The sequence below is a fragment of the Vanacampus margaritifer genome, chromosome 8 (genome assembly GCF_051991255.1).
Source record: "Vanacampus margaritifer isolate UIUO_Vmar chromosome 8, RoL_Vmar_1.0, whole genome shotgun sequence".
Classification (NCBI taxonomy): domain Eukaryota; kingdom Metazoa; phylum Chordata; class Actinopteri; order Syngnathiformes; family Syngnathidae; genus Vanacampus; species Vanacampus margaritifer.
The window spans coordinates 14,976,731-14,990,107 of NC_135439.1; the positions used below are offsets into that span (position 1 = coordinate 14,976,731).

General features: G+C 38.5%; 2 protein-coding genes across 4 annotated transcripts; one reads left to right on the forward strand and one right to left on the reverse strand.

The window, feature by feature from the left end:
* Nucleotides 1-297: 297 nt before the first annotated feature.
* psma5 (proteasome 20S subunit alpha 5) lies at nt 298-12,138 on the reverse strand. Of its 2 annotated transcripts, XM_077574287.1 has the most exons (11): nt 12,029-12,138; nt 9,953-10,009; nt 2,635-2,685; nt 2,212-2,278; nt 1,950-2,076; nt 1,737-1,804; nt 1,562-1,669; nt 1,424-1,482; nt 1,214-1,316; nt 1,014-1,100; nt 298-635 (listed from the first exon to the last, which is right to left on the reverse strand). In XM_077574287.1, the coding sequence occupies exons 3-11, from the start codon at nt 2,661-2,663 to the stop codon at nt 558-560; spliced, it is 726 nt and encodes a 241-aa protein (XP_077430413.1). In that variant the 5' UTR covers nt 2,664-2,685; nt 9,953-10,009; nt 12,029-12,138; the 3' UTR covers nt 298-557. The 2 variants fall into 2 exon arrangements, with proteins under 2 accessions (XP_077430413.1, XP_077430412.1); XM_077574286.1 differs by lacking the exons at nt 9,953-10,009; nt 12,029-12,138 and adding an exon at nt 2,925-3,035.
* Nucleotides 3,776-13,341, forward strand: LOC144057056 (matrix remodeling-associated protein 8-like). 2 transcript variants are annotated; one of them, XM_077574285.1, is made up of 12 exons: nt 3,776-4,013; nt 4,654-4,680; nt 5,117-5,428; nt 6,111-6,212; nt 6,292-6,425; nt 6,638-6,817; nt 7,605-7,746; nt 12,036-12,197; nt 12,395-12,419; nt 12,520-12,608; nt 12,686-12,754; nt 12,824-13,341. In XM_077574285.1, the coding sequence occupies exons 1-12, from the start codon at nt 3,962-3,964 to the stop codon at nt 12,844-12,846; spliced, it is 1,317 nt and encodes a 438-aa protein (XP_077430411.1). In that variant the 5' UTR covers nt 3,776-3,961; the 3' UTR covers nt 12,847-13,341. The 2 variants fall into 2 exon arrangements, with proteins under 2 accessions (XP_077430411.1, XP_077430410.1); XM_077574284.1 differs by having other exon boundaries at nt 12,686-13,341.
* The last annotated feature ends 36 nt before the right edge of the window (nt 13,342-13,377 follow it).

Here is a 13,377-nt window from a genome sequence, read left to right on the forward strand (position 1 = left end):
AACTAGTTTTGCATCATGGAAAATCATAGATGCGTAACTAGAACTTGGTTTTGAGTGCAGACAAAAACTTTCCACTGAAGGAGGGAAAATTGTTAAAATATTATTTGGTGTATTATAAAGGGTAAATCCTAAAATGAAGCCACACTGAAATAAATATGTTCATATGAGACTAAGAGGACATTCAGGAGTTCATGGCAGTTGAGTTGTGGGTGAACAGTAAGAAAATTAAGGTACCGGTAAGATATACCAGTAGTTATAAAGTTGGAATGTGCATGGAGAAACACCAGAAAAAAGTCATTTAGTTGTGGAATACAACAGTTTAATTGAAGTACTGATTTGTTAGAAAAAAAAACCCTCCCCCCTGTTTTCTTCCTGCCGCTGTACAGACGGTGATAGGCAAGAAGACCATTAGCACATCAAACAGACTAAACCTCTGATGCAATCCAAAAAGATCTGAGAGCAGCGAGTTGGATGTGCTGATGGAAAGTTGTGTTTTGTTGCTCGACTCTTGAGGCCAGGCGTACTTCCTGTTCTCTCGTGCCTGCGCTGAGAATCATCTAAATATCCTTGATCACATCCTCCAGCTCTTCTTTGGAGTACATGTGGAAGGTCTTTCCTGGCTCCACCGTTGCAAGCTAAAGAGAAAAACAAACTTACTAAAACTTTGGCATTTAAATGCTAACATCCAAAAGCATTGTAAAAAATTAAGTTAATATGACATATAGTGGCCTGAAGTGTTCATTTACTCAAGTACAGAAAGTTTTTGTTGTGAAAGCTCATGTGATACAACAATATTTTTGATAGGATTTGCGACGGCTATTCAAATTTCGAACTACAGCAAAGCTAGTGTCTTATGGCTGGTAGTTCATGAAAACACCATAAGCGCATGTTGCTAAAGCCAAACTGTGGCAAGGGTTTTTACTTTTTGGACCTGGATGTGACGCCTCTGGTCAATCAGAATGGAGGGCATTATTGAAGGAAATTGTGCTTATGTTCAAACAAGGCACACACACCTCAATGTTGGTGGCGTTGAGCTTTTCCTCCATCACCTGCTTCAGAATGGTGAGAGATGACTTGATGGCATCTTTTAGCGTCATGGACTACAAGATTCCAAAACAAAGGGCAGCTTTAAGTGAGTTGTCTTAAGAAGAAGAAAAAAATCCCCACAGCTGGGTTAATCCATTGAATAATGGCAGCCAATCAACAGCTCTACCTTGTGGTAGACTTCTTGCAGGGAGCTCTGTGCGCCCTCAGACGCTGAGCCTATTGCCCGAGCGTCACACTGCACAAAGGTTCCTGAAGGGTCCATGTGATACCTGGAATAAAAAATAATAATAATAAAAAAGAAAGGTGTGTGTGTTCACTTTTTTCTTTTTAAATATTCGGATATCTTTAATGTCAATAAATACTAAAAATCACATACAATTGAGGTCCTTTTTCATCCACCCCTCCAAAAAGAAGTGCCACTCCAAATGGTCGACTCTGTCGAGGAAACAGAAGAGAGGTTAAAAGATATACTAACGTGTCACATTTCGAATAGATGAAGAGCAAAGCGACTGACCATCGCACCAGGGTCGGCGTCCTCCTCTCCGAACTGCAGCGCCAGGTTGGACACCGCTTGGGTCACACTTTCTACTGTCATAGTCTCGTCATAAGTGAACCAGTGGTTCTGTGGAGGAGCAGACAATGCAGATAAGCCAAAGATGATAAGCAAAGTAAGATGCAGACTTAAATACCTGGGTTTCCACTCGGGCTTTGTCAATTAGAGTCTTGGCATCAGCTATTAAGCCACTCATTGCACAACCTTTGAGGCAAGACACAAAACATTCCATTATTTCCCATTCTTCTTAATTAAAACAAATGGAACACAATACCTTCCGGGGCATTTAGAGGTTCTATTCTCTTGCACAAACTGGGTAAGTGAAAGTGACATTCATATAAATACTCACCAATGTGACTGTCGATCTCCACAATCTTCTCAATGCTGTTGGGCTCCATCAGCGGAGAGGTAATCCTCTTCTCCACAGCCAGACACACCCCCTCTGATGTCTGGATACCAATGGCTGTGGAGCCAAGCTGCAAAAAACAACAACAACAAAACAGATGGATAGAATGAGAGACCAATAAAAAGATGATGAACTTACAGAGTGAATATAGCTGTAAAATAGTAAAATATTTAAGAGGTTGTAAAGCAAAATAAAAAACACTCACTTTTATTGCCTCAATAGCATATTCAACTTGAAATAACCTTCCTTCAGGAGAGAATGTGTTGACACCTCTGAAAGACAATGAAGCATGAACGGTGATTATTACTAAGTGCAAATTATTGGTAGGAAATTCTGATAAACAACTGACAAAAACTTCAATTGCAAGGTTTCCACTAGGCAACATCGACTAGAAAGAGGTCTATGACGAAAGTGAAAGTAATGTGAAAGACCAGCGACAAGACCTAAACATTGGAACATAGAAACACAAAGTACTTAAGATTACATTCAACTCCACCAATTTAACATGACAGTCGTTACAACACAATGAACATGATTGTGTTACTTGTAGTTTGTTCTCTAACCGTAGCGAGAAAAAACAGCCAACAAATGACAACGCAGTTTGTGTTGCACCGCCGTTTCCACCAACCTGTCATATTCCGATCTCGTAAGGAACATCGTTCAACTTTGAACAGGAGACCTACGAATAAAGAAGAGAGAAGAAAGAACACTATATAATATAATCGTGTTTAACTTCGCCCTGACACCCGGCTAGCTTTAGTTAGCCGTGCGCATGCTAGCAATCCCTCAAACATAATTGAAACACTGGATAGATGTAATATCCATCAAATAATCTCCAAACAGTATTGTGTGTGATTAATATAATTACAAAATAATCAACGCATAACATGCTTTCAAATCCATCTTCAACTAATTTACCTTGTGTTGCACAAACCCTTGAATGAGTTCGCTAGTTTCTGGGAAGCGGAGAGTGTGTAACACCGGAAAAGTTCCCTGTCTTTACAAAATAAAATGAACGTTCCTAGATCCGTTTATTTAAAGTTTTGTAGTTTAAATAATCTTAAAGTTGCTTTGCAACCAATTGACATTTAATATGTAGAATATTTTTCAAATCGGAGAACATGACATAAGATGCACGTGGTCGCTTTTGATTTTTAGTGATGGCAAAAAGTGTGCATGGGGGGAAAAAAATGTCAAGCGGTCCACAATTGTGGTATGAATATACCTCATTGTAAGCTAAGGAGCTATTTAAAAAATTGTATAGATAACATTTTCTACTGTATTTTTTTTGTTAATTCTTTTTTTGGGGGTCACCAGACCGCCACACGATGGCACTATTTATCAGATTCAACTACGAAATAAGAACGTAAGGGAGGACAAGCGATGGATGGATGGATGTAAGTAACCCTCTGTGGCGACCTCTGACGGGACAAGCCGGAAGCCACAACAACAATTTAGAAGAAGAATAAGGGAAGTGTTTGGGAGTTTGCAACATTTATCTTGCTGCCTCATATTCCTGCCAATAGTCCAGTAGTCCCGCTTTACAACCACTATAGGCACCACAGAGAACCAGCCTCACACTTCACTCATAAAAAATAAAAATAAATATTTGTTTGATGGCTTGTCTCATTGGCTGCTACAGTAATAGAATGATTAGAAGTAAAAATAAACCCAATGAAACTGGCAGGATTTTTTTCTTCCTTTCCCCTTGGGATGTCTCGGGAAAAGTTATGAAAGGAGGGGTCTGCTTGTGTCAGGTTTCATTTCGCCGGATGGGAACGCTTCACTTTGGTGATCTGTACAGAAGTCTCCACTGCAGCTGGGTCTCTTTAAAGACTTAAAAGAAAACTGACAAGTTTTGTTTTGTTGGATGAATAAACAAGACTGATTATTTCTTTGTCTCACAAGGACAGTGTTCAACCAGAGAAACAGTCTTGTTTCTAAATAGAAGCAACATGAAGAGCCACCGGGAGGAGTTCTTGATTCAGGCTGTACTCTTAATCCACAGTAAGTTTGGCTTCTAATGCCTTCATTTCCTCTGTTACATTATTACTCTATATGGAACTAATTCACATTACTGGTACTCACAACCTCTTCTTTGCCTTCTAAAGGGCATAACATTGTGTATTAATAGATTATTAATGATGTTTTACACCTTTGACTTTCATCAACATGGCATGAGTTTTAACAAAATTAATTAAAACTATTCTTGGTTGTAATAAATCATAGCATAGGTCTACATACTGTAGCCTACATTACAATTGAAAACAAAGTTGTATTGTCAGTTAAATATGATTTATTAAAAAATGTATTGTTACGTTAAGACATTTACCTAATATATATATACAAGTTACACTGACTACCCATCTTCCACGCACATTTCAAAAACATGCATGTCAGATTCATTGAAGATTCTAAATGGTCCATAATGTGTTTTGCCAATTAATTGTCAATATATGGTGACCAGTCCAGAGTGTACCTAGCCTCTTGCTCACAGTCTTGCCCAAATTTCGGTTCTTTATATAACTAAAAATAATGAATATAGAGTGACTAACTAAATCAACTGTGACGTTACATTAATGCCTTCCCCACATTGCCAATAGATAATTATGGCTTTTTATGTGATTTAACTGTGGTTGTCTTTCAGTGTCTGTGGTCTACTTCTTCACTGCAGGTATGTTACAGCCGCGTGCGTGCATGTGGTTTTTACCAGTGGTTTTTCAAAGTGTGTGATGTGGGTGCCAGAGGACTTCAGCCGAGACACAGCAGCTTGTGAATAATAAAGAAAAAAACTTTGTTGTTCTTTAAACCTGCTGACCAAACTCAAGTTAAAATGAGTCTTTTTTTTTCTATATTTGCGAACGCAATGGAAAATAGTCTTCAGCAAATCTTTTAAAGAGCATGTGTAATAATTTACACACAACGTAGCCTACAGAGTACAAAATAAATGCTATGCAATTATTCAGATAGGACTGTCACTCTGATCTGACATGAAATTTCTCAAATATCTTAGGGGAAGGCTCACTGTCCCACATTTTGAAAACCCTTAATTTGTGCCAATATACATTCCTAACTTTACATGTACTTGTGTGTGCTCCTGTGGCCCTCAGTTCGGGGCCAGTCGGATAGCAGCAGCAGCAGAAGCGTTGTATTGGGTGGCTACAATGTGAGCGCCCCGGCTGGCTCCAGCGTGACGCTACAGTGCGTCAGTGGCCGCATGGTGTGGACCAGAGACAACCTTAGGGACAGACAGAGGGTGGTCCACTGGGACATCTACCGGGCCCATGTGGATAATGGCATGGAGAGAGTTTTGGATATGTACTCTGCAGGAGAGCAGAGAATATACAACTCCTACAACCTGAAAAGAGTCAGCCTCAGTCAGGAAGCATTCAAGGATGGAAACTTCTCACTGGTCATCAAAGGTCACACTCAAACTTTGTCGTTGTTGAAATCGAAATATCTATCTATCTATCTATCTATCTATCTATCTATCTATCTATCTATCTATCTATCTATCTATCTATCTATCTATCTATCTATCTATCTATCTATCTATCTATCTATCTATCTATCTATCTATCTATCTATCCATCCATCCATCCATCCATCCATCCATCCATCCATCCATCCATCCATCCATCCATCCATCCATCTATCTATCTATCTATCTATCATCTATCTATCCATCCATCCATCCATCTCAAGCTAGCAAGCTAGCTAGTTGTCTGTCTAGCTAGCTAGCTAGGTAGCTAACTAACTAACTAGCTAGCTGGCTCGCTCTTAGGTCTACATTTAAGTATCCTCACCCCTATCTTTTTATGATAGGATTGGAAAATTGCCAATATTTCTACAGCCTTAATAGAGAAACACGTGGCGTCCATTTTAGCCTTTGAATAAGTTTATGCTGACCAAATAAGAAGAGATGTCTGAAGTGTTTACCTTGACAAAGATGACTAGAATTGACAACTGGTCAAACTTTGGAAGATACATTGTGCTCATCTTCAACATGTGTATTTGTAAGTTAAAACTAGGTTTACAGATGAAATGTAATATTTTTAGTATTTTTCAATTTCTCCCAATACAAAAATCATCTGTTGTTCTTAGATGTGACAATGAACGACAAAGGATTGTACTCTTGTAACCTCCACCATCTGTACTGCCACTTGTACGAGACGGTCCGAGTGCAACTGAATGTCACCAAATCACGTATGTCGCCATCTCCAAGCCTATGTAATGTAATGTAAGAGTACAGCGGGCATGTGACCTTTCTGTTCTGCTCCTCCAGGTCGTAAAGAGCAGCGCTACTGGGATGGCCACAAAGCGGTGTTCGTGGTGCTGTTGGGGAGCACTGTGGTGCTGCCTTGTGTCAACAGGAGAAACGTGTGGACAGACTGGAGCAATGACGAGGCGGATCAGCAGGTGGGTCTGACATCATCTTCGATGCCAGGGGTGGGCAGAGTATTAATCCGGCCCACTGAGCGTGTACGAGGTGAGTCAGAAAAGTTCCTGGACTGGTGACAAAAAAAACTCGTTATTTTGACAACATCTACGTATGGCCTGATTCATCTGTCTATTCTATGCCCAGTCGGCCCTATAGGAGAAGCATGACTGAAAAAATTTGCAACCCGCAGGTGGTCCACTGGGACCGTCAGTCCCCGGGAATCTACCACGATCGTGCAGATCGCTTAGTGGACATGTACGCCTCAGGGGAGCAGCGTAGTTACGGACCCTCGTTCCTCCAGAGGAAGATGAACATTAGCAACCAAGCCTTCTCAGAGGGAGACTTCTCACTCACCATATCTGATCTACAGGTACAGTACGTATGTGTGTCATCTCACAGGAAAGGTAGTGTGTCTGTGCAAGTCGTCACTTAAAGGTGAAGTCAAGTCTAGGGGTGAAGTGAGCCCCTGAGTAATTTGTACATTTCTCTACATATAAGCTAAGTATACCAGATATAAGCTTGTCTGTATTGTTGTCAGTGTAAAGTATGATTTTATATAGACTCTCCCTCTGGCCAGTATAAAAATACAATATAAGCATAATTGATTTTTATTTCAAATACTACATTTTTGGCAGGTGTATAAAATGTTTTCAGAGTCTTTTCCTTATTTATACAGCACACAAGTCCAATGTTATTGCTTTTTTGAAGCGGGTCTTGAATTTAGTTTAATAAAGAGTAACAAGAATGCCAAAATAGAAACAAGACATCATGTGACCGGAGATGCTTCTTCATAAAAGTCTCAAAGAAGAAACCATGTGGACAAAAGTCCCCACATTAAATTGGAAGATGTGTAACTAATAAACACTTCAGTACCATGACAACCACACTGATGGATTGATGGCAAGTTGAAAAATAAAAGTAGACACAAACTGTAGTCAAAGATAACATTAAGAAGAAGTTAAATCCATACAAGTTTTTTTGCCATACATTTTTACCATTAAACGTAACCGTATTTATCCATTGTTACACTTTTGAGTTTACACTCAAACCATATGTTATCGATAATCGACTTGTTGAACTAAGTTTTTAGTTTAAAATTTTTAACCTTTTGCGTGTGTGTGTGTTTGTGCGTGTGTGCGTGTGTGCTGACTGTTTAGGTCACTGACCAGGGGATGTACTCATGTCACCTTCATCATCATTACTGTGGTTTGCATGAGAGGAGACAGTTTCAGGTCACCGTGGAACCGCCAGTGATTCACGCCACCGTCCCAGCCAAGGCACTGCCCAGTGCAGACAAAGGTAAACTATGTTTTGTTTTGTTTAAAAAAACTAAAAAACTAAAAAATAAAGGGATTTTATCACTCAAAAAAATAAGTTTTAAGTGACTTTAATAAATACGGTATTAAGTTCCATACATTATAATTACAATGTGTTTGTTACACTCCCCCCCATTTTTTAAAAATTGATTCTGAATCAGCCAAATATGTTTCAGAAAAAAATAATGTATTGTAATTGAATGGGACTGCTTGTCAGAAATATATTAAGTAAAGTATTGGAGTTTTTTTTAGACAATTAGTTTATTAGTTGCTGCGAGTTAAAAAAAAAATTACAGAAAAGTTTAAATTAAATTGAACCTTTTTGATTTTGCGGATTTCACAGCTAAATAATATGAACATCTTTTACCTTAAAAAATGACTGATCTAGAAAAAAATATCATTAATTTAATTTGGGGGAGTTCATAGCTAAATAATATGATCTTACCCCCCCTCCCCCCGAAAAAAAAACTCAGAATTTTTATTTATTTAATTAATCAAATTTTTGGGAGTTCACAGCTAAATCATATGTTCAAAAAATCTTTAAAAAGACAGCTCTGAAAAAAAGCTCTCTAACAAAATAGCATATTGTGGTATATTTAGATGGATTTTTTGTATGCCCTTTCTGATTGGCTGGGACACATCCGTGTTGAGCTATCACTGAAACAAAAAAGAAACAAGTCTTTACCCTCAAACTGACCCTGAAAAAACAAGTGCAGTAAAAGTGATAACTCACTCCCCCAGACTGTTTCTCACACACTCACACACAGGTCAGTGTGAGTGCTTTAACAGACTTGAACTAAAACTATCATGAGTACAATTAGGAGCAAAAAGAAAACAAAACTTCACATCTGTTCTTCACCTCATTTTCTTTCTCTGCATCAAACTGCTGGGATTTGACTTCACCTTCCATCTCTCAACGTGAGAAAGCCCCTTTTCCCTGTTTGCTTCATTTTTCTTGCTCTCTCAGCTTGTCTGGCGCCTGAGCCCCCAAAACCGCACACGCACCACCCAGTCACCATGTAAAGCCTCCGCCAAAAATGCCTTTCTCATTGTGGACTTTTCATTTGCCTCCTCTCATCCTGAGTCTGTTTGTGTACAGTATTTGTCTTTGTATGTTACAGGAAGTGGTGATGTTTTTAGTGCATAAATCACATTCTTCTGCTGATAGCGCATTTTTTAGTTCACATTTCTCAGTAAAGGAAAGAAGAGAAGAAATGTGAATGCAGATGGTCTGTTTTCCAGTCATAGCTGATAATGGTAGATGTATAAATGTGGCAAAATCATTTAGAAGGTTTTGGAGCAATTCCTGTGGTTGAGCCTGTGCGTGAGTGTGTGTGCCAATATGATCTCATTCCAGTGGAATTTTATCCACAGGAGTTGAAATCCATCTCTACCCTCACAATTAATCTCCTCAGACGTACAGAAGAACCTCCAACCTCCCTTTAAAAACATGTTTTTCACGTATGATTTAATTATAATGGAAAAGTTTAATTTCCCCTTTAGGCATTATAAGAGGCTTCACACAATAACAAATAATGTGTTCCAGGGTCAACTTTAAAGTCTTTACAGGCAAGTTAAGTCATTAACATTCTTAACAGCTACACAGTACGAAAGCAGACTGAAAATGTCATACTGAAAATACAGTTGATATAAAAAGTCTACACACCCCTGTTTAAACGCCAGATTTGTTTGTGATTTTAAAAAAAATGAGAGCAAGATAATTTAAATTTTTCCCCCACCGTGTCACATATAACCTATATGATTTTTCATTTATTTATTTTGGAGAGGCTAAATAAAAATAAAAAATAAAAACAATTGAGATAATAAGAATGCACAAGTGTAAACATCCTCCACAACACAATTTCCCACTTAATTGGAGAATTTTGTTATGGTCCACTGAAAAGGTTGAACTTTTTCATTCCAAAAAGAGTGTTTTCGTGTTTTTCTTCAGTCCTTGGAAAAAGAGTGGAGAAATGATGAAGTCTTCCAAATATAAGTTAGTTAGTTTTAGCACAAACCTTTTAGGCTTTTGCTAGAAAGAGAAAAAATGTCAGGAAAAGTCTGCTAGAACAGCTACATTTTATTTGGGGTGTATAGAAATTTCCTATCTACCGTACGCAGCTAACTTTCCATTCTTATTTTTGTATTATTATAACTGTCAACCTATGTCACTTTTACACTGCACTTACCAGCTCAACTCGACTCCATAATGTGAGTTTTCCACTTCAGAATCGTACCATGGGGAACTGAAGAAAAAAGAAAAACGTGTTGCATTGAAGGCTCTTGTCAGAATAAGACAAAGCAACAATGATGGAAACAATGACGAGTGGTTAAAGGAGACATATTATACAACATTCTTTCAACAATTCAAAATAACGGCTTGTTCAGAGACACTTCTGATATAAGCAGATCCAACTATGTGTATAAAGTACAAGCAATTAAAAAACAATTTTTCCATAATGTGTCCCCCTTCACACAGCTGACTTTCTGGTCTTAAATCTGTTATTCTTTTATTATTAGCAAAAATGTTCCGACCAGATGGCTCCATATGTCATCACACATTGCCTGTGGGGGCATGTTGGTTAACCTTTAAGTTTTAGAGGCTTAATGAACGTTTCCTGAATCTTTTGGTGAAATTCCAGATTCTACGACGAGGAGTTTCAACTTTATGATAATGATCCAAACACAGAGTGCAGAGTGATAGAAAGGCTGATCATCTCATGTCTTTTTCTCTCCGACTGTCTGCTGCCATGTTGACTTTGGCTCCCATCAACTTTTTTTCCCTCTCCCTGAGAATCCCACATACTCAGGTTTATTTTCCTGTCTTCTTTAGTAAGGAAAGTATTTTTGGTTGGGGCGGAGGTGGAGTGTGTTTCATGTGTCTAGCAGCTGGTGAAAAATAGGCAGGAGAGGGAGTTGAATTAAGGATAGAATTTTATGTAGTTCTGCTCTCCTTTCCTTCATCATCCCCTCAAATGAAGAAGCGGGCAGAGTAGCCGATCCATAAACACAAACATACTGTACAGTGTGTTGCTATCAGGGATGAAGTTAGGGGAATTAGAGAAAATAAACAAAATGATCCTATTTGGAAATGCTCCCATTAGACAAGCACTTCAGTATGTCTCTGTACGCACTTTCTTCAAAGGCACTCATCATTTTTTATGGCTTTACCGCAGAAAACAACGAGTCATATGGCGTGACTGTTTGCTTTTGGCTCACATATGCTGAGTGTTAAGTTCATAACCTCATCATGCCAGCCGACTTTAGTCCAACTGGAAATGAGCTCAACATTTTAGTACAGTACAGTTAGGAGACATGTGTTTGCAGAAAAGACTTGATCATGCATGTTTGAACTAAAGTACACTAAAAATACATACATAGGGGGGAACCTTATGCCTATATATGGAATGGATTTGATTCAGCCCACCATAGCCTACAGTAAAACCTCAGACAAACTGGTAAAACCCAAAATTATTCAACAAACTAATACTCATTAGATATAATGATTAAAACACGTTTGATCATTCCAACACATTTTCATAAACTTGATGTGGACCTTTGAGTGCTGGGTAGACCTACTGTATCTCAACCAATCAGCACTCAGCAACGCGCAGACTTCCACTGAGGTTGAATTGTTTGGGACAAAACTATAAACTCACCGTTCAATTGTGACTTAAAAATCCAAAAGGACAACTAAACTCCTCCAACAATTAAACAACTTGTGGACCGCTGTGTTTGTTTTTTTGTCACTGTGTTAGCAGGCTAATTCTTGGTTTAGCAAGGATGCTTTAAGACAACAGGACATTGACATTGTGACTTAAACAATAAAAAGAGAAAATTAATTCCTCTTAAAACAAAAGTCAAAAAATGTTTTAAAGAAAAAATTAGAAGGCTACTTCCTGGTTTATGGCTCTGACAAAAATAATTTAAAAGGCAAAACAAAATTTAAAAAAATACTCACACATATTTATGTTTCAAACACAGCACTGTATTTGTGTTTGCTATTCTGTCATGTTAGCATGCTACTTTCTAGCATACAGACATGGAAACAAGATCGTACTAGTTTAAAATCTGGGGCAGGGGGGCACTTTGAATTTCAGTGTCACTTTGTAACATGATAAATTTCACATTTTAACGTAAAACTTATGTTAAATTTAAAATATGTTAGTTATGACTTCCGGTTCCAGTCACTAATGTTAAAAAAAAAAAACGAACAAGGCCAGGTGGGAAAAAAAGAAAGAAAAGAAAAAAGTTGTTTTCGTCACCTTTCAGATACCAACAAAGTGGAGTCACCACCACGGGTCATCAACGTCGTCCTCCCCGACCACAGACATCACTTTCTCCTGCCTCTGGGCTTCGTCCTCACCGCCTTCCTCCTTCTGGCGTTTGTCGTCCTCGTCATCATCCTCATCACACGCAGACGTAGAAAAACAGGTCGGATTTAAACTGAGAGTTGTGAGAGGTTTTTATTCAACCCCATAAAGATGTTTTTATGTAATATTCCTCTGACACCTTGGCTCTCAGCATTACATGAATGCTGAACGTGCAAATCAAAACAAATAATTTCGAATGCAGTTTTTGTATGTTATCAGTACACTGTACTTGAAATTGTAATCGTCTTCTGGTTTCAGAATTGTATTCAGTAGACTCCACGAGGTGAGTATGTCCTGGTAAGACACGCTACATATTGCACACACAACTTGAGGTTAAACTTATGTGACTTTTATTCCCAACTCGACACAATATTTGTCTTTAGGTCCAACAGAAGTCGCAGCTGCTCAGAAGAGTTTGAGATGGATGTTGCAGAGGCAACGCTGCCCATCAGTGAGCCGGATGACAGATTCGGTAAGCGAAAAGGAACCAAGCATCAACTTGTATTTTGAGCGAATTAAGATTTACACGTCCTTTGGTGTGATTTGAAGATTTTAAGAACAACCTGCTGAAGGAGGTCAACATGAACACGCCAAGCAAAGTCATTGATCTGGATAAAGGTAAAAACAAAAAGAACGTGGACAGAAAAAGCATAAAATGAATTGAACGGACTGTTTAAACTCTTGCAGAGATGCAGAAATGTCGCAAGTGAGAGAAGTGACCAATTGGGTCACTGGCTGGTCCAGAGGCTGCGCTCGTCACACCCACATTGTTGGAAGTTCTGGCAGTGGAGACTCCACAGAGATGCGCGTGTCATCCAAACAGCACACAAAAACCCAAGCCCTCATGATTTCTAAAGACACAAACAGAAATGAATGTTTTGTTCATCATGTCACGTAAAGCCACAATACTACAAGGTACCACAGTGCCACCTTGATGTTGTTAAATGTTGGTGCAATACTGTATTTGAAATGATGCCTGACTCAGTTGTAAATGACTGAATCTAAGTTCTAGTACAGCTTTGATGTATATCAAACTTACATTCCACTGTTTTTTTTTCCAAAACTGAAGAGCACCTTATAGTGGATACTGCTCTTCCGAAATGTAGTTGTACAGTATGCTGCAGTAACACAAAAACAGTTACATGTCCTTACTATGCTTGGCTAGTGGATTGTTTTAAACATGTAATAAAACTATTTTGTTTTTACTACAGGTCTTTCATTGATAAGCAAATATGCATACT

Bases quoted from the DNA above. Each gene is read 5' to 3' on its own strand.
- psma5 (XM_077574287.1), bottom strand. From the start codon at position 2,663: ATGTTCCTTACGAGATCGGAATATGACAG. The intron at 1,670-1,736 runs GTATTTAAGTCT...GCTCCTCCACAG, and splicing joins AAGCCCGAGTGGAAACCCAG to AACCACTGGTTCACTTATGA. The intron at 1,317-1,423 runs GTATGTGATTTT...TTTTTATTCCAG, and splicing joins GATGAAAAAGGACCTCAATT to GTATCACATGGACCCTTCAG.
- LOC144057056 (XM_077574284.1), top strand. From the start codon at position 3,962: ATGAAGAGCCACCGGGAGGAGTTCTTGATTCAGGCTGTACTCTTAATC. The intron at 7,747-12,035 runs GTAAACTATGTT...GTCACCTTTCAG, and splicing joins ACTGCCCAGTGCAGACAAAG to ATACCAACAAAGTGGAGTCA. The intron at 12,420-12,519 runs GTGAGTATGTCC...ATTTGTCTTTAG, and splicing joins TATTCAGTAGACTCCACGAG to GTCCAACAGAAGTCGCAGCT.